At 40.4% G+C, this 26,648-nt stretch overlaps 1 protein-coding gene across 5 annotated transcripts in view; it reads left to right on the top strand.

Moving 5' to 3' along the window:
* Positions 1-26,648, top strand: part of ELAVL2 (ELAV like RNA binding protein 2) — a 74,461-nt gene that overhangs the window by 29,649 nt on the left and 18,164 nt on the right. For all 5 annotated transcript variants that reach the window (XM_014525782.2, XM_014525781.2, XM_006035832.3 and 2 more), the window contains one exon: positions 6,463-6,566. In XM_014525782.2, the coding sequence (XP_014381268.1) occupies positions 6,463-6,566 (104 nt within the window). The remainder of the gene's footprint in view (positions 1-6,462; positions 6,567-26,648) is intronic.

The raw sequence follows: 26,648 nt of genomic DNA, 5'->3' as shown, positions 1-26,648 counted from the left end.
TCCCCAAGTGAGCTAATTTTATCAAGCCCAAATCATTTCATAAGTGCTGACTATAAATAAAGCCTATTTAAATACTGCAAATATAGCCATAGGAGTTTCAAGAAAGTCCTCTACTAAGAAACATTCAGAGAGGAAATTCCCAATGGGATTCAATCCACAGAGAACATTTAGTCATATACAGCCTGAACAACAGGAAAGCTGACCTGTCGTCCATTCTTAAATCCTCCCTTTTAAAGTGGCAGCAAAATTCCTGAAGGCTGAAGAGAGCATTGAACACGTTTTCCTTTCTTCTGGGGACAGCAACTTTAAAAAGTTTTTGATGTAGAGTAATGGGACTCTAGGGATTCTCTTTATAAACTTTATATTAAAATGATACCTTCGCTGCTTGCAACAGGAATTGCTTTTCATGGTTAAGAATGGGAACCCTGGGAGGACAGGTGGCTGTACATGATAGAAAGCGTCTTGTATCTTAGTTCTCATTGACAGGGTGCTAAGACGAACCAAGGTTAATTTGGAGAAGAAAAAATAAAGAAGGTTCAAATGTGTGGTGATTTTCAATAAAAGGGAGGGAGCACTGATAAAAGTAGTGAGCTTTTTAAAAAAATAATTATAATCCACACCATCCAAAAGGACTCAGAACAGCTTACAATAAACAACCCACCAACAGGATTCTCTAAACACCACCCGCAAACCCAAGGACTCCAATGCAAACCCAAGGACTGCTCCCTAGCTCCTTTACCCATCGTTTCTCTGCCCAAACCACCACACAAGGAAATCCTCCTGCCAATCGCAACCATGCCTGCCATCCACCGCTTGCATCTGGAACAAAAAATCTCTTCCCATCCCTCTTCTGGACATTAAACATTCATGTTTTCAAACCTAGCTCTGCTCCAGCCAATGCAGCAGGATGGCAGGATACAAAATGCATCATTACACTGAACAGCACTTCTATACAAAGCAGCTTTTTGGCACGCTCTCATAAGTATTTACTGAATTACTTGTGCTTGAAAGAAATCGCTAACCAACCCTCTTCACTTGACCATGGTCAATTTTTTCAACAAAACCTCCCCATGAAATGGGAAAAAAGGCAATTTCAACTTATTACCATTTCATTATCCAGAACGTTTATAGCTTAGAGAGGATAGTAAAGATAGTATTAATTTTAGGGTATTTCACTAAAATATTTTTAACCTGTAACACAGACTTCAAGCCCTCTTTCTAAAGCCTAGAAAATATGCTCTTGAAGCAAAACATAAGCATCAACACAGAACAAGCTTAGGGATTAGGTGATGTCTCATTTCAGATCACATGGCTATTGTTACCTAGAGTCCCCCTTTGACATTACAAGACTGCCCTAATTGCAGACATGCTTGTGTTATTAGGCTTTACTTTTTAATGCCCTCTTACCCCCTCTCCCTATACTCAGCTTATGCCTCCTAACCAACTAGCTGTTCTTCTCTGGTTCAAATTGCTGCAAGCCTCGGAATACATGTAAACACTGTGTCCATGAGCAGCTGACTTTGGTGTGAGCTGCAGTGGAGCTTATTGCGTTGGGGTAACTCCGTGTAGATACACCCAGAGAAATGGTATCTAAGCACTAGGAAATAAAGGGAAGTAAAAGCACTGGTGCAGAAATCAAGACTATTTTAAATTTTTCAGATTCTCCAGGCAGAACTTCAGGTGACAATAAGTGTTAAAAAGATTTTTTAAAAATAGCCAATATTCTGCCATACAGTTGTTGAGCACAAAAAGCCATAACTCTTTGTCTGAGGAGTCGGTGCTCTTAAGAGGCACGGAAATCTTGACCCGCTATAGTTCCCATTTGAGATAAATCAATGATGAATAATTCACCCTTCACAACCTGATTAATGGCAGGACCTTGCATACTACTTTTTACTTTGCTTGCTAAAACTGTTGGCCCTATAAATCACATGAAGTAGGATAGTTAGTGTTAAATTCCTCACTTAGATCATCCTAATTGCAATCAAATGCTTATTCTGCTCTTTGCCTAGCCATGTTAACTTGGGCTAAAATTCTTTCATGGCCAACTTTTTTAGGGCTTTGAGTTTGTGTTCTGTGGAATGACATTTTGGAATAATAAACCTATTATAAGAGTGTTACTTCTAAAAAAGCCTTCCATGATTGGGAGCAATCTCATGGTTTTCTTTCTCCAAGTCAGCAAAGCCAAGTCTCATTTCCTGTGACAATTTCATACAAAACTCTATGAAAAGTAGTTAGCACCAGAGTCATGATGATGATTTAAAACCTTATAATTAAACTTCCTGATCTGGCTATTCTTGGCAGTTTTTTGAGGCATATATACACTTGAATTCTTGCATGTTCAATTTTCAAATATTTTACATTAATAGTATTATGTTCAGCAGAGCTCAGATGTTTCACAGGATAGGTTCCAACCCCTCCCCCACTAACAAAGATGAGGTTTTTTAAGTATTTAAGGGTACAGGAGGCATTGCAGCTGCTTGATGGGTCTTTTACATGAAAGGGCATGAAGTATGACCTTTTCAGAAGAGCTGATCAGAGAAGTGATGTCTTTTTAAGTAAAAGCCCCAGCAAACGGCTGAGAAGCTCTTTCTTGATTTGGTAACCAGCTGCGAATTATGGGTTGCAAACCACTAGAACTGTGCTAAGCTTTGGTCCCTAATTCAATTCGGCCCAATTCTGTGGCCAAATCTCCAAATCCAAATTGAATCAGAGGACCCTTTAATCTCTCTGAATCGAATTGGAACCCTCTGAATCAACTCGTGGATTCAGACATAGAGACAGCTTTAAATATGTTTTTTTACATACCTCTAGGTAGCAGGGGCTGTGAATGCTGGGGTGCATGGAGTGTCCCACAGGCACAGGGTCTCCCCAGCACGCTCGGTAGCAGACCTGGAAGTGGACCAGAAGCACTTCCAGTCCACTTCCATTGTGTGCTCCCTGGCAAACCTGGGATCCCTGTGCCCTCCTGGCTCAGCAACTGATGCCTCCTGGTTCTGGGGGTGGGGCATCTGGGGTCCCCCCGTAACTGATTGCTGAGCTGGGGAGACATGGGGGGGCCCCCAGCGCACTCACCGGCAGACTTGGATGTGGACCAGAAGTATTTCCGGTCCACTTCTGGGTTTGCTGCCGATCACATGCAGGACCACCCCCAGTGGGATGCTCCATGTGCCTCAACATTGCAGTGATCATAAGCCACACTTGCTACCTCAAGGTATGTAGAAAAAACTTTTAAAGCTGTGTCTGTCGGAATCGCTGATTCTCCAATTAGCATCAAATCTTCAGATTCGGATTCAGTCGAATCTGAATCGGGGACAGTGATCCGAATCAACTGATCGAATCACTGTTCCTGATTCAGACTGAATCCAAATCGAATAGGGCCCACTTCACACACCCCTAGAAACCACACAGATGAGTCCTTTCATGTTCTCCTGTCTAGATCTTCTAAAAAGCTTTTGCATGTATACTGACCAGATGCATATATTTTCTGCTGTTATCTACTTTCGTGAATATTCTTGCCTTTTCCAGATTGGGTATTTTTTGGTCTTGGTTTTGGTGTCATTAGCTAAAGAACATTGTGATGTTGCACAGCTGTAACCTATTCCAGTTTACTCCTAATAAATGTGTAGATTTAAACTACACAATTTGATTGTTAAGAAACAAGTAAAGAGCAGCATGTAATGTGTACTTTCATTTAGGGCCTCCTCTACACATGCAGGTAAAGGCACAATGGGATCTAAGGCATGATCCCCACAGCTGCATCCCCTGCCATGCCACATGTGCATGGCAGGAAGTGTGATTGTGGGATCATGAATCAGATCCCACTGTACTTTATTGCCAGGGCAGGGGGAGCCCTATCCTGGGCTCCCTTTGCGCTGGCAAGAAGCATGTTCCCACAGCTGGGAGCCCTCAGCTTACAGGGTTTACAGCTGTGGGAACATGGGAGACTGCAGCAGCTACCTTCTCGTGGGTGTGTGGGGCCCCCTGTGGTTGGGAGTCCATCAGCTGTTCTATTTTTTTAAATTAGGTACAAAGTAAATTAAAGATGTTTCTTATAGGACAAATGTGGATCACTTTGGACTTTTGACATGCTTCTCCAAATTCACTTGCATTGAAGGCAGAGGTTTTTCACTATACTGCTTTGGTTTTGAGAATGATATTATGAAATACTTATTGGCTTATAACCAATTCTCTGAAGTTGGGGAGATTAAATTCTGAATATTCTTCTTTAGAAATAGTTACCATATCGGTTGTATTTAGTAATTTTCTTTAGAAGACTGCTATCCAGTATCACTTTAGTTCATGATGTGATTAGGTCAATTTTGATTTGGTGCTGTTCTCAAGGTAGCTTTGTTATGATGAGTGGTGACTAGTGGATTCCCTTTGTTATTAGTACATTTTTTTACTTTACTGTTTCTTCTGCAGTATAGGTGAAGTGAATAGACAGAAATAGAGCTACCTGTCATCCTCATAATTGATTAGGGATGTCTTGCATGGCTTGACTACTAGATCAAGTGTATTTGGTTGTTAACTGTGATTGTTGCAAACTTAAATGTGGTAGCATGGGCAACTAGTAGGAGAGGGTATAGGGGGGCATGTGCCCCCCCCCCCAAAAAATTCATAGTGGAGCCCTGTTCCAGGGGACAGCAACGCCCCCCCCCCCCCCCCCCCCCAATCTCATGAGGCACCAGTCACTCCAGTGGTAGGTGATTTTTATAAAACTTGGAACCTCACATGGAAGGCAGCTACTACAGGTCGTCTATCCTTGTCTTATCTCCTGAAAGTCCTTTATTAACCCTTGTTTAATTATCTTCTGGAATCTCTCTTCCATAGTATAAACCTCACTGTGTGTATGCAGATAGTGAAATTAAACTGATCACTGTTATGCATAATGTGTCCATCTGGTTAGCCAAACTGGCCAAATTAACTTCTCATTCCCGTATCTTTTAATCTGCTCTTGCCTCTTTTTTTAAATCCTTTCTAGGTCAGGGATGTTTTTTCTTAATAGAGCTTTTTCCTGTGGTTAACTTGATGGAATTCCCTTCCAGGACTTTGTTACTAGCATGCAGTTACTACTGTAATGCAAACACATGTCGATTTCATGAACATTTTGAAAGTGGTACATAGGGTTGGAGTGAAACAACACTTTTACACATCATCAGAAGAAATTAAACTTTTTCACTCTTTCTGCATACAACAGATCAGCAGATGCTATTGCACTAGACTTGGCTTAATGTTAAAACCACAGTGAGTTGTTGAAGATGTTAGTGTAATGACATCAACAAACATGATTCCTTTCTGCTCAATCATGCAACAAGTTGCTATTGTTGTTACTAGAAACGGATCAGGCTAGCGTATGTCTCCTGATCATATTGCAATAAAGTCAAACCTCAAAATATTTTAACATTTATGCTATGTGTTTTCCTCTGACAAATATTAAGAGTTCTGAGCACTTGGTATTTCTGAATAGGCCATCATCCATGTGCTTCTGTGTGTGAAAATGCCTAATTTTAAGAATCCAAATTTGAAAATGTTGACCTTGACATTTAGGCCTCATTTTTCCTACATCTAAAACGAGAATAATTGATTACTTTACAGTGATGATAGCAAGCATTTGAAAATCTCTTTGCAGATGAAAAATGATATGCTTATTATGTTCTAAGCCTTTGTTGAACAAAGCAAGCTTAAAGTTTTGTGTGTGTATAGATACAAAAACCTCTTAAAAAAAAAAAAAAAAAAAAAGCCTATACTGCAGGCACCTAATATTCATGATGGCATACTAGGTTTTGAAGTTTAAAGTTCTCTTAAGTCACCCATACAGCTACATAATGAGATACCACCCAGTTGTTAAAACTTGTTTAGTGATCCAAAACTAATACAAAATACTTGTAAAACACATCATGCCTTAGATGAAGATTCAAAAGAAAACAAAGTTGTCATGTCTTTTTATGAAGACATGATCATTTGATGCCAAATTCTGTGTAGCTGTATAGCTTGAACATAAGGTTAAAATAGGCTTTGCAGTGAAAAAGTACAACTATATATACTAAATAAATATTTGTAGAAGTGTTTAGCTTCCAGAGAGGTTGCTGCTTTAACTAGGCTTTCTAGTGCCAAATCATTTTTAAGACTTCTTTTTTTGCTTTCTTAAGCATTGTCTGGGAATTTCATTGCTATTTTCGAATAGAACTATAAAAGTTCTCGATGCACTAAAGCACTGTACTGAACCTAGGGCAATTTATGAAAAGGTAGGGGGAGTCCGTTACAAACATTAATGCCTTCTAAGAAGACGGGTGAGAGAAAATAGGACTAGTAAGCCACTGAAAAAATCAGTGTCAGGCAGTGCACAGTCTCTAACATAGGCAATTTTGGGTAGTGTATTAGCATAGATTTTATATACCTTGGTTCACCTGATGTAGTATCACCGAACTAATAATGTCTCCTTTTTATTTTTTTAATCAGGACAGAGCTTGGGATATGGCTTTGTGAACTATGTTGACCCCAAGGATGCTGAAAAGGCCATCAACACACTGAATGGATTGAGACTTCAAACCAAAACAATAAAAGTATGTGGTGTTAATTATGACTTCAGTGCAATGTAGATTTTAATCTCAGTTTTGCTGGCCTGAACAACAAAGTATATATTCACAAACTAGCACATGTAGCAATGGGCATTAATGGAGCAGTTTTTAGTACACATGTAATGTGTAAGGAGTTGAGCATAAACTTATTTTTATAACATCTCTCTGAAACACAACTTATATGTTCAATTTCTAAATATTATTGGGGGCACTACATAATTGGATTGTGGGAAAGGAATAAAGTATATCATGTGGTGAGTCAAACCAGACATCCAAAAAGGAAATGGCCCCTTAAGGTTGGCAGTAAGTTGTTTTTAGTTTTCACTGTCAGCATGTGTATTTCAAATCCTGTTTCAGTTTATTAAATGATTAATGCAAATAATCATTGTATAGCTGCGACTAAAAGTGATTAATCTCTTCTAATCAGTAAGAAAACAGATACAAAGTAAATGACACACTAGTATCTTATCTCCCCGTAAAATAAACAGATTATCTTCTAGGTCATGTAAACAATAGGATTTAGTGTTAAAAAGCCTAAAAATAGCCACCAAACTAATGCTGAGCTTGGGAGAGAACAGATATAGGTTTACTATTAAACTTAAAGCCATAGTTTGTGAAATGTATAAGGACTTGTGTTTAAGCGAGTTAGATGTAAATAAGTAAAATTACTTAAAAAGCAATAGGCCAAAAATGAGGCTACCTATTAGGTGAATTGTATAGAAACTTCACTTCCTTTCCTGTCACTTTGCTAATTGCATCAATGTGGCTCCTTGTCAAGAACTGTATTCTGATTCCAAAGGACTCTTTGACTTAAGATGGAGTTTTGCGTATCTGAGGGCAATGCAGTCTTATCAGACAGTTATGTGTACTCAAGCTACTACCCATTTAAGCCCTGCATCCTCTATTGGTTTGGATATAGATTAGTAGGTTTAGAGTTCTACTAGGACTTCTATAGTAGGTTTGCTTAGAAATTTTTCTTCTTCCTTGGAGCATAGTTTGATATTCTGGGAAGATTTTAATGCATTATTCTGTGCTGTCCAAGTTGCGTGTCTCTGGGCACCCCATGTAGCATCTGAAGTCAAGGATCTTTAATATTTCAGATTTAGATTTGGTATAAATTCGAACAGCTACTTAACATCTCCCTAGAGATGTCAGAGTTGGTCATGGGGGCAGATAAACCATACAGCTCTACCAAGAATGATGCCCACTTTCTGGTAGCTACAATTCCAAACAGGCAACCTGCCATAGAGCATTTTGTTTGACAGCCCTGAACCAGCGAGCCAAAGTGTACCTGGACCACACATCTATTGTACATATCAATATGCATGTGTTTATAAATGCACATTCAGTTGGATCCTGTCATTTTAAGGGATATTTCTTTTTGAGCAGCATCACAACTAGGATCATAGCAATCCGATGAAGTTCTATTGATCTCTGCCTGTGGTTTATGTAGGCTATATTCCTTTTAATGTGTGGTATTGCCAAGATACTGAAGCTAAACCAAGGTGAAATGGGATTATATCTAATTTCCAATATCAAGTAGAAAATAGCTCACTTTACATATTTTTCTCTTAAAAGGGGAGAGGTGGGGTTATTAATCTCTGGTCACTTGACTTTACTAAACAAGGTTGAGATTATATTTGGGTAAAGTATTGTGACACATGCTTGCTTTAATTTGCAAAACTAATGGGAAATTTTAGCACTTTTCTGAATGTTTCATATTTGCAAAAAAACTGTTGGTCACATTTTGCCTTAAGCAGTCCATTTTCTGAGTTATAAAATTGATAAATAAGAATTATTAACGAGGAGGATTTTTTCCACTTTCTCCCTACACTGAACACAGTTGATTTCAGAGGGCACTGTTCCTACGCATACATCTAGTGATGCATGCAGAACTCCATCACTGTCCAACTAGTGATGGAGCTCAAGACTGGGTTCCTATGACTTGTCACTTAAAATCATAGAAAAGTTTGAAGGGACCTCAAAAGGTCATCTGCTCCAACCCCCTGCTCAAAGCAGGACCATCCTCAACTAGATCCCAGCTAAGGCTTTGTCTCGTTGAGTTTTGAAAACCCCCAAGGATGGATTCATAGGTTGTAGAGTTGTAAAGGACCCAATGGATCATTGTGTCTGACCCCCTGTCCCTGGCAGGAAAGAGGACTGAGGTCAGACAACCCCAGCCAGGTGATTGTCAAGCCTTCTCTTGAAGACCTCCAAGTTAGGTGATAGCACCACCTCTCTCTTGGAAGCCTATTCTAGACTCTGGCCACCCTTAGTGTAAAAAATTTCTTTCTAATGTCTAACCTAAATCTACTCTCCACCAGTTTGCACCCATTATTCGTAGTTACTCCCTGGGGCGCTCTGGTAAACAGTGCATCCCCAATTCCTTGCTGTCCTTCCCTGATAAATTTATAGGTGGCTACAAGGTCACCCCTCAGCCATCTTTTGTATAGGCTGAAGAGATCCAGATCGCTCACCTTTCCTTGTAGTGTCTTTCACGGAGACCACTAATCATGCGAGTGGCCCTCCTCTGAACCCTCTCCAGACCCTCAGTGTCCCTCTTGAAGTGCGGTGCCCAAAACTGGACACAGTACTCCAACTGCAGCCTGACTAATGCCACAAAGAGGGGAAACATCACCTCCCTCGATCTGTTGGTCATGTATCTGGTAATACATGACAAGGTGCGATTGGCTTTGTTGATGCCTTGTTTACACTGCCAGTTCATGTTCATCTTGGAGTCAAGTATGACTCCAAGATCTCTCTCAGCCTCTGAGCTGCTGAGGAGGACATCCCTCAACCTGTAGGTGTGCTGGGGATTCCTCCTTCCTAGGCGGAGTACCTTACATTTATCTTTGTTGAATTGCATCCTATTACGTTCCACCCATTGATCTAACCTGTCCAGGTCAGCCTGTATCTGCTCCCTGCCCTCTGGTGTATTAACTTTGCCCCATAATTTGGTATCATCCGTGAACTTAGAGAGGGTGCTCACCACACCCTCGTCCAAATCTCTGAAGAAGATATTAACTAACACCAGCCCAAGGACCGAACCCTGCAGGACCCCACTGCCCATCTCCTTCCAGGCTGAGAATGACCCGTCAACCACAACCACCTGACTGTAGGTGTTCACTCCACAGCCCATTAGCTTCCCTATGAAAATAGTATGTGAAACTGTGTCGAAGGCCTTCCTAAAATCCAGGTAGATGACATTGGCCTCAGCTCCTGTGTCAAGGCAGTGCGAGACCTGGTCATAAAAGGCTATATGGTTTGTTAGGCAGGATCTACCTGTGACGAACCCATGCTGGTTTCCTTTCAGCATCGTTTCCCATGCTGGGCCTTCACAAATACGCTTTTGATGATTTTTTTCTAGTATTTTCCAAGGGATAGAGGTAAGACTGACTGGCCTAAAGTTACCTGGCTCCTCCCTTCTTCCCTTCTTAAAAATGGCACCATGTTGGCCTTTTTCCAGTCCTCAGGGACCTGGCCAGAGCACCATGAGAGCTCAAACAGCCATGCCAGTGGCTTAGCAATGACACTGGCCAATTCCTTCAGCACCCGTGGATGGAGGTCATCCGGGCCGGCTGACTTGTAGCCATCCAGCCCTTTCAAGTGCTCCTTAACTAAGTCAGCACTAACCTTTGGCTGTCTGGTGCCTTTTGGATTACTGTCTGTGCTCAAGGTGGGGGGATTGTCTTGGTCAGTATTAAGGAATACTGAAGTGAAGAACTCACTGAAGAGCTCTGCTTTTTTTTCCTGTGTCAACCACCACTGACCTGATTTGTCCTGCAGGGGCCCTATGCTACTCTGCACTTTCTTTTTGCTCGCTATGTATCTGTAGAAGGACTTCTTGTTGTCCTTGATTATTGTAGCCAGCCTAAGCTCCAGTCCTGCCTTGGCCTGCCTAACTGACTCCCTGCAATAGCGCGCCAGGGTGGTGTATGCCTCCTTGGTGGTTGCTACCTGCTTCTACTGCCTATACATCTCTTTCTTTGCCCCCAGTCTTTCCTGAAGCTCCCTGTTCAGCCAAGGGGGCTTTTTGGTCCCCTTAGCCCCTTTCCCACATAAGGGGATAGACTCCTTTTGTGCCCCAAGGATCACTCCCTTGAGAAACTTCCAACCCACTTGGACCCCCATTAGCTCGATGCTCTTGAGTTCTGCCACCTCACTAACTAGGTTCCTAAGTTTACTAAAGTTGGCCCTTCTGAAGTCTAAAACTTCAGCATCACATATTTTTTTTTTTTCCACCCTTTGCTGGATAGTGAACTCTACCAAGTAGTGGTCACTATCACCCAGGTTACAGGGTACCCGCAGGTCCCCCACAAGATCATACCCTGATACTAAGACCAGGTCTAGCAAGGCGCTACCCCTGGTGAGACTGGACACCATCTGGGTTAGGTGGATGTCCTGCACACACTGTAAGAACCTCCTTGAGGTTTCACCATCTCTCTGGGTAACCTGTTCCAGTGTTTTACTACCCTCCAAGAGAGAGAATTCTTCCAAATATTTAACCTAAATTTCCCTTGCTGCAACTTGAGACCGTTATTCCATGTTCTGCCCACCCTTTGCTGGATAGTGAACTCTACCAAGTAGTGGTCACTATCACCCAGGTTACAGGGTACCCGCAGGTCCCCCACAAGATCATACCCTGATACTAAGACCAGGTCTAGCAAGGCGCTACCCCTGGTGAGACTGGACACCATCTGGGTTAGGTGGATGTCCTGCACACACTGTAAGAACCTCCTTGAGGTTTCACCATCTCTCTGGGTAACCTGTTCCAGTGTTTTACTACCCTCCAAGAGAGAGAATTCTTCCAAATATTTAACCTAAATTTCCCTTGCTGCAACTTGAGACCGTTATTCCATGTTCTGCCCTTTGCCACCACTGAGAATAGCTTAGCTCCATCCTCTTTCAAACCTCACTTCAGGTAGTTGAAGACTGGTACCAAGTCTCCTCTCAGTCTCCTTCTCTAGACTAAATAAACTCAGTTCCCCCAGTCTTTTTCCTCATAAGTCATGCCCCCCAGCCCCGTCACCATTTTTATTGCCCTCCACTGGACTGTCTCCAATTTGTCCACAGGAACAATAGAAAATTGTGTTCCTATTTCTGTCACTGGCTTAACTGAATTCTGTGATCTTTGCAGGGAGGTCACTACCATTATTTTCTGGAAGTAGAGAAGATTCTTGAAAGTTACTTATTTGTAAATTGATCTTGCTTTTGAAACATTGATGGGGATGAATATTTACGAATCTAACAGTTAGAAAGGAGAATTGCAGGGAATAATTTGTTTTAAATTCTTCAAATATGTCCTACATGGTTTGCATTTTTTTTTCATTCTCTCCCTCCTCTTCCCTCCCTTCCCTCCCCCTCTCCCCCCACCAAGTACAGCAAAAGCTTTGTTATCCGGCACCCGGATAACATGGGGATAACACCTGGATTCCATGGGGAATCGGCAGTGCCGGATAACAAAATATGCCAGTTACCTGAGAGGTTGCCTCTCCTGCTGCATGTGGAGCATTTCCGCCCCTTGTGCTACGAGGGACAGGGAGGGGGGCAGAAGAAAAAGGGGAAAAGAACTGTTATTGTGAAGGCTCGGCAGCACAGGCTGCTTTGCCCTGGGCCGTGGGGGCTCGACAAAACCGGAAGTGCCATGATCGGCACTTCCAGTTTCATTTTTACCTTACAAGCTGGCATGCCAGTTAATGGAGCATGGCGGCTTGTAAAGTGCTGGACAACATGGCTTTTACTGTAGTCATGTTTGGATCCACTCGCAGCTGATTTTTGCACCAAATGTAGGATCAAAGAAATCTTTCCCGTAGGTCAGATGTGCACAGGCAGTAGGGGATTGTAGAATGTAGTTAGGAATGAAGGCAGAGAACCAGACAACCTTGAAACTTGGATTCTAACTTAATCTGTGATGGGAAGAAGTGTGTCTTTTTTTAATATGTGCAAAACTGACCCTAGCTGCTGACTCCAGGAAGCTCTGTCCCAAAGAACACCACTGGCATAGATCTGGATTTTTTCCAATCGTGCTAACTCAAGTTAAGTTGAAGTACAAGATGCTGTCTCGTCTGCCATCAAAGGTTTAACCATATAATTTGAGAAGGATTAAAATTGTCCAGGTTCAGGTACAGTGGAAAAACAAGCATGGAATTTTCTTAGCTTACTGATGTCATAGATATGTGTGTACCATCTTAGATGAGTCAATAGAAGTGTCTCAAACTTTCTTTTTGCGTCTCTTGTGTCAGCACATATAGCTTCCAGGCCTCCTACCTTTTCTTTTGAATTAGCAGTCTGTTCCTTCCTAGGCAAAAGCTGGTTAAATATGCCTTCTCTTGCATGAAGTTTCCGAAAGAAGCCTTTCTTTGGTTGACTAGTAAAGTGTTTACAAGAGTAATTATTACCTGTCAGGGGAATATAGATTTAAGAAATATTTAATCAGAAGTATTAAATCTGTAGGTTTTCTGCCCACTCCTCCACAGTTCTTGCATGTATTTAAAAAAAAAAAAAAAAAAAAAATCCTAAGGCTTTTTAAAATGAAGTGTGGAGTTGGTAGAAAGCTTACTTGCCACATTTGTTTGGTAACACTTATTGCAAGAGATGCTCCTCGCTGATACCATCCTTCAGTTAACTATCCAAGTTCAGAGAGCTATATAAATAAAATATATAATGTAACATTGGAATTGTGAAATGGATGAAATGCTGCAGAATGCTGTCAAGTAAGTTACAAAAATGGGTAATAAGGTAAAAGACTAGAGGCGAGGAACATGCTGCAGATTTCACATACGCCTTTGGAAATGCGCTTCCATGTACCTTAAAAATGTGCAGCTCCACTTTTTAAAAAATTCATTACTTGTGAACCATTAACCATTCTTTCAACAGGAGGCATCTCTTAAAGTGATTGTATCATAATTTGTCTGCCCAGAAGCCTCTGCATCTAAAAGAGTGCAGTATTGAGTGATCTCTTCCACTGAAATTACTCCTTTTGTCTGTCCTTTTTGTATTTGTGCATATATATTAACAAAGAGGAATTCTGGGTAGATGAGTTTTTTTTTTTTTTTTTTTTTTTTTTTTTTTTTTAATAGTGATCTTTTTCCATTAACCAGTGTCCCCAGAATTGTGAAATACATATTTCTTGTGTAAAAATTCTTTTAGAACATTGGAGGCAAATGAACTATGAAGGTGAGGGAGACACCCTCTTCACCTTGTATTTTGTTCTACCAGCACTGAAGCAAGTGCTTCAGTGCTGGTAGCACTGAAGCACTTGGCAAAGGGTGCTGGTAGATCTAGCAAGTGGCAAAAGGGGATCCTGTTTGGAGGTTTAATTAAAACGAGTGAATTTTATTGATGCTATCAATCAGCAGAGATTGAGAGAGAGGGCATGGTGCCAGGCCATTTAGTGGTCTTGACCAGGGTAATTAAATACCTCAGGACTGTATTCTCAAGATAAAATGAAGTGCTTTTGCTGATCTGAAGCAGTAGAACAATTTGTCTTGGAACAAAGGTAAAGGTGGTGTTTTTCCCCCCTTTAATTTCTTCAGGAGTTAGGTAAAAGACTGCATTATTACCATTTATATAAGTTATAGTTAAAGCTTTTACAGTGTTTCCATTTTAAATCCCCCTCCCTTGTCCCAACCCCACCCATCTTCACTCCCAGGTAAAATTTGCTCTAAGTTGTAGTAACATTCAGTCTTTAAGAGAATCTTTTTTTAACCAGCTTACAGCATATGCTTCATTTTGAAGGGAAAGCTCATTTTGGAATGTGTATGTTGTCACTTTCTATAAGCTTTCAGTGAAAGAAAAGCCATATGATTATTCCATAATATCTAATCATTTTGAACAAAATAAAACAACTTGTTAGAGTGAAATTTTAAAAATATGCCATAATGCTTCCTAGGAAACGTCATACTTCACAAGTTTCATTTAGGACATTAATAGGAAAAAATTGAACAGTCCTTGTTTCTTGCAACAGCTTTCCATTCTACCAATTAAAACTTCCTCTGCATCCAGTCAGTTCATCTGCATAACTGACTAGGAATTAGTGTTGGGGAACTTTTCCCTCATCTGAAATTCACCACTGCAACAGTGACTTTTTTTTTTGCCTCCATAAGACTTTAGCCATTAAGACCGGAAAAACAAGGCAACGGAACAAGTAACTAATTTGATATTTGGTCATGAAAAAGTTGAGCTAATTCAACTACATTTTAAGTAGTCTGTACAAGCTGGATGTTGAATAGCATTTAAAGCAATTAAAAAAAAAAACAAACAACCAGTAGTATACCCCACCCTAGCTAAAAAAAAACTTTTTCAGTCCCTTTCCTCCTCTGCCTTGCTTCTGGTCTTTGCAATGTCAAGGATACTGCTTGGCTAAATTTTGTTTTAATTTAATTACTTTTGTTCTCATTTTAAGAGAGTACCTTTTATACTTCTGTTTTCATACAAATTTCAGCACTCTTGAGAGTTGGAAGTCTTGAGAGAGAAATTGGTTGACCTCTATCAGACTTGTGGCTTTTTAGGCCTTTTTTGGACATATTAATTAAAGATTGACTTTGGGTGGAGAAGATAAAGCCAGTAATTGTTTCTTGTTGTAGGATTTTCATAAGTTGTAAAATGGTCCTGAGAAGTGATAAATGTAATAGGCATTGAATATGATGTGCTGTATGCATTTTGCAAGTGTGTGTATAGAATGATTAGCATAAGTGCATTCTCTGTGCGTTTTCTGTCAGTGGTGGGTGAAATTTTTCTTAACATGTCCTGTGCGGTACCAGCATCAGTAGTGAGCCCCTGCTCACTTCACCTCTGCAGCACTCTAAACTAAAAGTAACTTGTCAACTTTTGTGTTGTCCTAAAGGCAATAAAAACAGTGATGTGTTCATTGCTGCATAGGTGCGCAAAAAAACTCCATCCCCAAAAGAAAAACATCCATGGGAATGTTCTACATTAATAGTGATACTAGGGCAACATTTAATATTTAATTGAATATGTAGGGTGAGAGCAAAGCATCATCCTATGTGCTTCTGCTGTACCAGAGACTATGTTGTGTAGCCAGGAACTGTGGGATGCTCTGTATTTCATGACTTGTGTTGTCACACACATGGCTTCTGTTCAGGGAGCAGGCAGGAGATCCCTAATCAGAATCCTGAACATCCACAGGTTAAGCAGGTATGCTCCTGGAGTTTTTGGAAGATGAAATGTGAATGGGGGGTGGGGGAAGGAATGGCATCTCTTCACTCCCACTTCATATAGCCAAAGGAAGTATAGGCTACCAAACTTAGCCTAATGTTCCCACTGAGCTGCTAGAGCTCTCTCTGAACCCAATTTAAGTATTAAATCTCTTGTCACTTAATTACTTACTGTAAAGCTGTTTTCAGGTAACATTTTATAATACTTTGTCTAACAGGTTGCAGTTGCTACCACACTAGAATGCTGTCTAGTCTACGCTAGACTTGGCTTAGTAATACTAGTAGATTCCTTCTATGTGCGTAGTCTTTTCCCAACAAAATTATGGAAATAAGCGGAATGGGGGGAGGGAAGGACCGGGGATATCAGAAATGGGTAATAGAATTCCTAATCATAATGTGGCATTGAGCTCCAAGTTGTTCCATACATTGATTGGCTGGAAAATAAATAGGAAAAGATGGAAGTTGCTATTCAATCTTGTCTTCTGCTCCATTGTGTCCTTTTACTGGACCATGTGCCTTTGAATAACCAAAAGAAAACTCCACACTTTACACATTGGCTCTTTCTTTGAGAACACCAAATGAGTAATCTAATAGGGCTGATGCTAATGATAGGAAATATGTTAAGAATGTTTCCCTATAAATGAGATGTACTCATTTAATTTAAAACAGCAAGCAAGTTGTACATAATCCGTTGCCAGATTACAAAAAATGTTTCATAATTTGAAACATGATAGAAATGTCCTAGAGCAAGAATCTCTGTACTACTCACTCTGCTTTATTTAGTTAACCAATCCTTAGTGCTCTTTGGCTTATGAAAAAAACAAACAATATTAAAAATAGGAAAGCAAATAACTGTGTGAAATTTAATTGAATAAATAGCAAACAAATATTTTGCCTATAGGACAAAAACAGTTAACCACAATGAGGATAACTAATGCACAATGAAGCAGAATATTTGGTATGGTGATCTTCACTGCCAGCTTTCCTTCCCTGTGGTACGGCATTTCCAATACGTGGTCCTTGCTTGCTGCCTCACTAGGGGAATACAGTTACTATGCCCTTGTTCTTATTTAATATAACTTTTACTTTTTGCTTTATAAAATTTGTTGAGCTTCTTTATTTATCTAAGCATGTATCACTGCTGTCCTCCCAAGCAGGTCCTGCTAGGAGCATCTCTGGTGGGCCATGCTAATCAAGTCTGCCGCCATCAGATTTCTTGAATAAATTGCTCAAATTGAAAACAAGCAGGTCCTAACACCTGTGCCTCACCACTGTGAAACCCGTTGCATCCTACTGATTAAGGAAGGGTTGGATTATGTTTTCTGTATTCCAGCTAAAATTGCTTAGTTAGTTGCCATAATCTGTTGTCCTTTGTAAAAGCCTGTAATTACTGCTGAGGTTATGAGGAATAATTATGAGAGAGTTCCTCATTTTTCCTCTACCGGCAATCAGCAAGTCCTAAAGGGACTGCTTTTGAGCTTAAATTCTGTCTCAAAGGGAGAATAAGGGTTGGCTTGGTCGTGGTATGAGAATACTTGCATAGGGAAATGATTTCTGATTTAACAACTCTTTAAAATATCTGAGATCCAGTATCTTAAACTAGATGACTTCAGGCTGGAAACAAGATACACAATTACAGTGAGAGTAGTTAACCATCAGAACAGCTTACTAAATGTTGTAGAGGCTTTGTCATTGCTTAAGGCTTTTAAATTAGTGGGAATGTTTTTGCATGCATTTATTCTAGTTTATACAGAAGTTAAGATATCAATGAAGAAATTACTGTGAAACTGTCCTGTGTCCTGTAGGTGGGTCAGATTAACATGGTAGGGGTCAACCTTTTTTCAGCCATGTCACAAATTAGCCTTGTATCTTTCTCAAGTCTCTTTTCCTTGTCTCAATCTGCTGCTCTGCTTTCTGCTTCCTGCCATAGTTACCACTGTTCTTCCTGTCATCCACTCAGTCTGTTTGCCATACAGAGGTTGTCTTTGGCCCCCATGCCACAGGTTGTGACTACTCCTGGACCAGGGGATCACTGCTTGCTTTCTCATCTGAAAGTATGAATCTGTCCTAGCTCAAAGCAGAGGGGATCCCTTTAATTCCAGCAGCCCTTGGGCTCAGAAAGTGAACAAGGAAACCTGATTAATGTGACAATTTGGGAAATTCTTTGACAAGGAGATGCAAGATTCACATCTTTAGTGACCTCATATTCTATTCCAGGATCCCAAGAAGAGGGGATAGGTGGGGGGGGAAAAACTTTTTTTTCCTCTAGAAAATCTGAATTGAGTAACTTTAATTGCTTTCCATGGAGTGGGGTGACTATTGCTTGACCTTAATTCAAGTAAATTCTTAAATGAGTTTTTGCTCTGAAGTTGTAGTTTAAATAATCTCACCATCCAAGTTTGGAAAAAATGCTTTGGCCTATTCTTTACTGTTGGAAACTCCTGAAATGTAACATTATGTTAAGAGCAGGTTCTTGCCAGTTTACTTAGCTCTACTATGTGCTCCTAGAAGAAAATTTTCAGGGAACTGGCCCAGGTATATGAAAGCACAGGCATCAAAATACTGCAGTTGTTTCTTTTTTTTGAAAAAGGTATGTAGCCTGTCTTTTCGTAGTAGATTTAGCTTGTCAAATATGTGGTGCCATAATTTTGATACTATTTGATACCCCACTATCTGCTGGGGTTAACTGGTTCAATGTTGCTCTTGATGAAATTGCATTGTTTTTGTTCTGTAAAGGCTAAACTTTCTTCCCTCCCCTTACAAACTGTTAGCTAGTTTTTCATAGCTTCCAAAAATCATACAACAAATTTACAGGTTTTTTAATTTGTTTTTGCGTAAAAACTTTCAAAGCTCGTAAGGGAACTGATTCCCGGTCTCTTGATACTTTGACTATGTTCTTAAAAAGCATTTCTGAATAGGTTTTTGGATCTTTGGAACCCCAGCTTTGCCCATGTAAGAGGAATAAAGAACTTTTGACAGCTGAAACTCACCATTTAAAAATGGAAGCTTTAAAATCTCAGGAAAATTGCTACTTTCTTTTCCTCTATTTCTATCTTTCTTCTGCTCAGATTCTAAGCACAGCTCTTGTAGTAGTAACCTGCAAATTCAGGAACAAACAAGGTTGGTTGGTTGTTTGTTTGTTTGTTTGTTTGTTTGTTTGTTTGTTTGTTTGTTTGTTTGTTTGTTTGTTTTAATATCCAGAATGAAGGGCTTCCTTCCAGTTACAGATGCCTGCCTTGAAAACTTCTATTAAAGGCACAAGTGTCAGGGTGGAAACTGGTAGGAGAGTGAGCCCTGCTTGCTCAGCTTTGCAGTTCTGGGTGTTCACTTCCTGGTGATGCTTGTTTGACTGTGTTGTATTTTACTGAATTTATACTTGCTGTAATGTAGCAGACCTAGGCTATTGGAGAGTCGGCTCTACCACTATTTAGGTGGTCTACTAAAAGCACCGCTGTCAAGAGAACTTAAGGCTACATGCACACCTGGGATATGCTAGCTAGGGCATTATGTAGCACAAATGATAATCCTATGGAAAAAGTTATTTTCTAATGTCATAAAAAGGGGATATCTAGGAACTCATTTCAGGGTGGCCTGAATTGTTATCCTGCATAAAAAAACACCCAGGCTGGATATAGTTATATATTGCATAAATATCTTTTCTCCTTGCTGTAGTACAGCTTTTTTTTTTTTTTTTTTTTTAATACTGGGGCTCCTCTTGGTAGCTATTGTTCCTGGGGCTGTACTAGCCATCATTTTTGTGCTTTTTTTTATTGCAGAGCAGAATTTGGGCCTCTTTCAAAATGTGCTCCCAAATAGATGAAGTTCACCTTATTCTTCTGCTTCCAAAACAAGACCTTCCATTTGGGCTCTTGGCCCGCTAGAAGTTTACTGTGTGTGTGACTAGTTAGTTGTGTATACACTTTTCTGAATGGGTTTTCTTTTGACCAGTTTGTCAGCAACATGTATTATAATAGGACTTTGGTGTTCTCAGGACCCTGAAGGTCATGTGGGAATGTGGATTAATCTGTTTCCAGAGACTACAACATCACACTAACACCACAAAAAACCCCCCAAAACAACCAGATGAAATTAGGAAAACTGCTTGAGAGACTATAATCCAGGATCAAACTTGAATTGACCTGTAGTCAGCTGAGTAAATGAAAGAAAAATTAATATCAATATCAGCCTGCCTACGAGATGTCAGTGAACTTGGGGACAGCTGAAGAATATGCAGGTGTAGAGCCAGTTGGAATAGTCAAACTAGTGGTGGTGATGAAAGCACGTCATCCAATGCAGGCCAACACAGAGGATGATGCTGCAGTGATGCTACTAAGCAGATGAAAGGGAAACCTTTGCCAGTGCAAAATATTTGACTAGAGCTGTTACTGGCCGCATGGGTATGGGGTAGATTTCATTTTAGCTGAGACTTCTTCCTCAGCGCGAGTAACTTTACTGATTTTGATGATCATGTTGTAAGTAGTGTCCTGTAAACAGACTTGTATTTCATTAAACAGTGGACTACGTATGTGATACTCTGATGGGAGCAGTGACACATTTTCAGCCAGTTATTTTTCTGGCCAAAATAAGGCAGCTGTGCTAGAGGGGATAGTCTGATGCAGTAGTTCTCCAAACTAAATGGGTGTGCACAGAACCATGATCACTCTTGCACCTTCCACTTTTTGAATTCTTCACCTAGGATTTTGTAAGGGTTGGAGCTGCTTAGCCAGTATAGTATGGCTACTGACACAAATGTGAGACGATAACAGTTTGAACAAATTGCCACAGGCCTTCTTACCCCTAGGTAGGAATTCAGGTTAAGGACACATTCTGTGGTAACATTAATGTTGTTTTATGGGACACCACTCTAAAAGTAGTATAATTTGGAGTACAGCTCGCGTACTGCCCTGTCATGTTCCAGCTTCAAAACAGACTGCTGTTTGTCCCCAGTATCATGATGGACAGAGTAGCAGCCCATTCTTTGGTAGCTTTTGATCAGACTGAAAAATGCTTGTTAGCTTGTTTCTGTTTAGATCTCATGTGAATTTTGCTATTTTATGCATGGTGAAAATATGCAGCTTGATAGACCTACTCATTATTAATAGGAGTCCTCAGCAGAGAGATGAGAGGCTGAATGGATGTGAGGACAACTGGGTTGGAGGATTTAATGCACGAGATGCCAAGAATCCAAGAAATCTATTATCCAAGACTGTTGATCCACGGGGTGACTGTGTAGAAAGCTTTCATTCTGGTTGCCAGGGTCATCTGTCTAGCACCTTTCATGGGCATTAAATTAAAATAGCTGTTTTCCAGAAATGGCCCTGGAGGGTCATATTTGCTATATCCTTATATTTTATGTTTTGATGGAAACGATTCACTGTAGTACTGGCTGAAAGTACAAGGTCTGTGCTGAAACATTGTAGATATGGCCCTTTTTATTAATTTAATTTACACACATGAGTGAAGCTGTGTTGTATAGCATTTAATAAATGCAGTTTTGCAGGGGTTGATTTTTTATTTTTTTTTAAACTGTCCTTACAGAGGGGAATCTAATTTGTCATGTCCTCAGTTTATGCTTTGTTGGCTAAAACATTCTAGTGCAAGCTTGCTTTTCTATTCTTGAGGAAATTCACCAAAGTTTGGGTGCGCTTAACAAAAGGCAAGGATGCATATGTACTGGGAAGTGAGATATCTGGTTAAGGCAAACAGTGCTAGAAAACAATTTTAATGAACTATTTAGGTGGGGATAAAGAGAAATTACTAGTTTGGGATTGAAGTGCAGCTACTAGGACTGTTCAAAGCTTCAGTTGCTGATTCGATTCGGCGGAGATTCGGCTTGTTTTGGTGGCTGAATCTCTGAATCGGGAGATCCTTCAATCTCTCTGAATCGATGATTCAGACATAGACACAGCCTTAAATGTTTTTTCTATGTATCTCAAGGTACCAGGAGCTTATTAATGCTGAGATGGTGGGGCAGATGGAGTGTCCCATGGGAGCGTGGGGGGGAGGACCCAGTGTGCTCAGCAGCAGACCCAGAAGTGGACCAGAAGCACGTCCAGTCCACTTCTGGGTCTGCTGGGGAGTGCGCACGGAGGGGCTTCCTCCACAACCCCCGGCTCAGTGACTGGTGCCTCCTGGGTCGGGGGGGGTATCCGGGGTTCCCTCACAGCTGATTTGCCAAGCCAGGGGAGGGAGCAGGGGGCCCACCTGCATGCTTGGTGGCAGACCTGCTTCCTGGTTTGCTGCCAAGCACATGGGAGCCCCCCTGTGCTCCTGTGGGATGCTCCATTCACGAGCTGTGCCTGGTACCTTTGCGGTATATAGAAAAATATTTAAAGCTACGTCTGTGGCCGAATCACTGATTCTCCAAATCAGCATCGAATCTTCAGATTCAGCTGGATCGAATCAGGGACAATGATTCAAATCAATGAATCAAATCACTGTCCCCAATTCATGCCAAATCTGAATCAAATATGGCCCATTTTGCACACCCCTAGCAGCTACCTCCTCCTCAGTTTTTAGTTCTTAGAACAACGTTAATCTGTCTAATTGTAATATGGGCTTGAATCACTTCTGGATTCTACAGTGTCTCATTACTGGCAATAAGGACAACAAGAAGATTTCTTGACTCCTGGGATCTAATATATTAAATACCTTAAACTAGGTGAGGAGAGTCAGAGGGCATCTGAGAACCTACTGAAACCAAATAAAAGAAAACATTTTTCTGTGGTATTCTACTGGCATTGAAAAGGAGTTTATAACATTTCACTTTGCAGTCACATAAATTCTCCCCCAACAGTCTGCTGCTTATCTTTTTTTTCTATTTAAAATACATAACTGTCCTTTGAAAAGCTCATTGGAATTAAGGACTAGATGGTTAGTCTGACTAATTTCATCTGACAATTAAATTTTGGTTTTTTTCAGGCTGTTGGATCCTTTGAATGCAAGCAGTTAAAATGTATCATTTCTATGTCAAGAAAACAGTCTGTAACTTAGCAGAATTCTCACAGATTCACGGTTATTCTTTAGAACCCCTTCCTCACTGTCCCTCAGATGTGGATTTAGGAGAAGATAAAATGCATGGTATTCACTTGTAAGCAAAGTAATAATGGGTATCAAGGAACAGGCAGTTTCTTCAGTTGTGGTAAATTTTTTGATAAATTTAACTTTTGTTAACAAGCAAATAAAAATTAACATCTTACACTTATATTTCCTGTTACTGTTTAAGAGATTAATTATGAGAACCACTCTGCTCTGTTTACTCTGTTTGTAGGTAATGGAAAATTCCAGTAAAACTGCTTTTAAATTTAGTGTTTCCAGGAAGCAGTATAGTTGGTCTTGTACGAAGTGTATCATCTTAAATATTTAAAACTTTCTAGTCTTTTCTGCTGACCTCTCAAGTTAGCTTCTGTACTTAGTGTTTTGACATTATGTAACCTTGATCTTTGTCCATTAGTTACCTGCTGACATTAGCTCTAAAAGTAATTTTTTGATGCAGCTGTTAACTCAGTGCATGTATAATACTGTATTTATTTGCACACAGCACACCCCTCCAAATAACGTATATGCCCTTTGGTTTTTTGAAACGTAGAATGAAGAAGAAAATTTTTTCTTGAAAATACTTAAGTAACAGGATAGCAGCTGCTAGGGAGTCGAGCGTGCTTATTGTACTACTCCCTGTGGAGCATGTATAGTGTTACTTTTGCTTTCCCCTGCAGAGGTTTACATTGAAGATTGATTACCATACTTCCTCACTTACAGTCCTAGTGCACATTGTAAACAGCACCGTTCTGCTTTGATTTCTGTTTTGATGTAACAGTGTTTTGTTTTGAGTTTCGTTTCATTTTGAAACTGTTCCACTGTTTCGATGCTCCACGTTTCGCCCAAAGGCTATAATGGGGAAGCACAAGACTGCCTATAACTTTGTCATTTCTAGCCCGATTCGGATGAAACATGAAGGGATGGTAGCCCTTTCTGCAGGTATGAAGCCTGCCAAGTTTCAAGGAGCTAGGTGCAGAGGTTTCTGGGAAATGGCACCTCCAGGTGTTGAAAAGCAAAACTGTCACTTGCCGGCATCAGCAAGATGGTATGCTGTCATCAGGCGCACAGATCAAAGGGCCTGCACCCGCAGGAGGGCTGGGGGATGTCCCAGAATCCTCCTGGGGGCATGGCCCCCGGATCTGAGTCACCTGACAGGAGGCTGCTGCTTCTGTCTGGAACTGGTGCTGAAGCCAAGTAATCCTGGCTTTGAAACTTGAAATATTTTGAGTGCCCTTGTTTCATTTCGAAGCTGTTCCGAAGGCTTTGTTTCATTAAGATTTCGCTGTTTGAAGCTCAAAATGCATAAAAACAACTTTGAAACAAAACATCTGGCAAAATTTTGCACAGCCCTAATGTGCATCCCAATTTCTAGCTGATTTTTTTGGGGGGGGAAAATGTTCTTTTTGTGAGGAAAACACTATATGTATATACATACATGCACATATTCCATAAATGGACTGTGTTTTGAGTTGCAAGCAAGTAATGATACTAACAGAGGCTTGCAAAAAGAATGCAGTTGGGTAAAGAGATGTGGAAGCACTGTTTTGCAGCTATAGAATTATAGATTTAAAAAGCCAGTTGCTATGGATTTTTGATATCAGTAAAGTTTACCAATCAGTTTTGGATGTGACCATCATTCAGATGCTTCTCAGTTGTTTTGGTCCCAATGACCATACTTCTGAAAAAAACCAAATCTCTTGACAAGCCGTGTGTGTGAGACACAAACTCAGCTGCGAACAATTTATATGAAAATGATTGTTTATCTTGCTGTTTTACATTTCAGTCCTTTTTCACTGGCTCTTTCATTTTAATTGACGTGACTTTGAATTGCATCTTGGTTTGAATTCTGTCCCAGTACTAGGAAATTTACTTACCCTGACTGAATTTAAAAATTCACTTATAGAAACGAAGAAAAAAATATGTGAGCATCCTGAAAGACAAAAAGTAGTACTTGGGAAGAACCTGTGTGTGAGAGTTCAATCCCAGAGAACAGAGAAAGTACTGGTCCACCAGTCAAATACAAGAAAAATGAGATGAAAATTATTTAATAAATGTTTATTTTAAAAAATTAATAAAGTACCTTGCAAACATACCTTGCAATGTAAATAAGACGAAGAATTACTGGGAAAGTGGTTTTCCCTTCCTAAACATAATTAGGTTTCTTCCCAGCAGTGAATATGCAATATGCTTCTAAGATGCATGATATATGACAGATTCTCCAGAGGTGTTGGTTTCTACACCATAATGAATTAGACTTACTGCTAGAAAGAGACCTGGGAGCAAAGTTATAGCGTTCCTTCAAGAAGGAAGAAAAAAATCTGACTTCATTGACTCCATTGTTCTGAATAGAAATTTCTGGTACTTCTTCCCAGTCCAGGTGACAGAAGTAGAAGTTTACGTAATTCTTTTTTATTTATTTTTATTTTTTTTACCATTTCCTCTTGACGTTCGTTTGAATCATCTATGCTCCCTTGTGTATATACTTCTGACAAGGAAGGCAGATGTGGTTTTTTTTTGTTTTTTTTTTGTTTTTTTTTCCCCCCCTCTTAAATGCCTCCTGTAAGGGAGCCCTCTCCCCCAGGAAGCCTAGTTTCCTTTCCTTTTCCCACAGAAAGGTTGCATTTTAAGTGGGACTTTAATCTTGAAATAGATTCTTTGCAGTGTCAGTCCCCCCCCCCCCCTTTCCTCCCCCCCCAGCCACTGCTCCGGTATTAATCCTGCTACCCAGCGTTCAGCATCTCTTCACTTGCTGCTGTAGCTAACAGCCTAGTAGTCTCCTGTATGGCAAAGTGAATTGAGGGAGGAAGGTTGGTCGGCCAAAGGCAATTTGAGCATCTGATACTAGTCTGCATCTCCCTTGCAGGGAACTCTTAAAGATAATGAACAGGATCACCCTAGGGACATTAGTGTTTGTTTGTTTTGTTTTTTTTTAAAGCAGGAATCCTAGTCTGCTACTTGCTTGCAAGCAAATTCTAGTACAGGAAAGGAAATTCCTGTATCGGGATGCCATACAAACCACAAATGTAAGATGCTCCCTTTGTTGTGTGGGTTGTAGCAGCAGTGTGTTTGTTCCTTTGTCTGCTGAAGCTTGTCTCTGTATGTTGGATTGACATTTTACTAGCTTCTTGACACCAGTGTGGTGGGAGGGGGGAGAACTGGATTTTGTGGTTTCTATATATAATAATAACTCTCCCAGGCCTGCATATGTACTGTAACTTAAAGCAGGGAATAAAATGGACCTTAAAAACAAAACCATGGTGTTTGCTTCTCCAATTCTAGTTTGAAATGGTGACTCAAAACAAATTAACCAATAGTTGTTGGAGGAGGTCAGGGGGAGGTCTTTGAAGTGCTCCCATTATTTTACATGTTGCAGGGGTTTAGGTTGTAGCCGTGTTGGTCTAAGGATATAGGGAGGAGCCATAGTCATCCTAAACCGTGAGGATTACATAAAGGAAGCCAACAGACAACTCTCTGACACCACCTACTACAAAGAACTACAAGAAGATCCTACTCCCCTTTTCACCAAAAAACTCAACAATACCATCAAATCATTTCCACCAAGATTACAAGAAAAACTACAGACCTTGATCCCCCCGCTACCTAACCCAGGGACTTTTTACATGCTCCCTAAAATCCACAAACAAGGGAACCCTGGCAGACCTATCATATCCAACCATGGGACCCTAACTGAGGAAATATCAGGTTTTGTTGAATCCATCCTAAAACCGCTTGTCACCCACAGAACAAGTTTTGTCCAAGACACCACAGACTTTCTACGGAAACTTAAAAACATAGACCACCTTCCCAGCAACACACTCCTAGCCACCATGGACGTTACCAGCCTATATACCAA

Source organism: Alligator sinensis, unplaced genomic scaffold (genome assembly GCF_000455745.1).
Source record: "Alligator sinensis unplaced genomic scaffold, ASM45574v1 scaffold712_1, whole genome shotgun sequence".
Lineage (NCBI taxonomy): Eukaryota > Metazoa > Chordata > Crocodylia > Alligatoridae > Alligator > Alligator sinensis.
The sequence above is the reverse complement of the archived record's forward strand: the minus strand, read 5'-3'. Positions and strand labels throughout refer to the sequence as shown.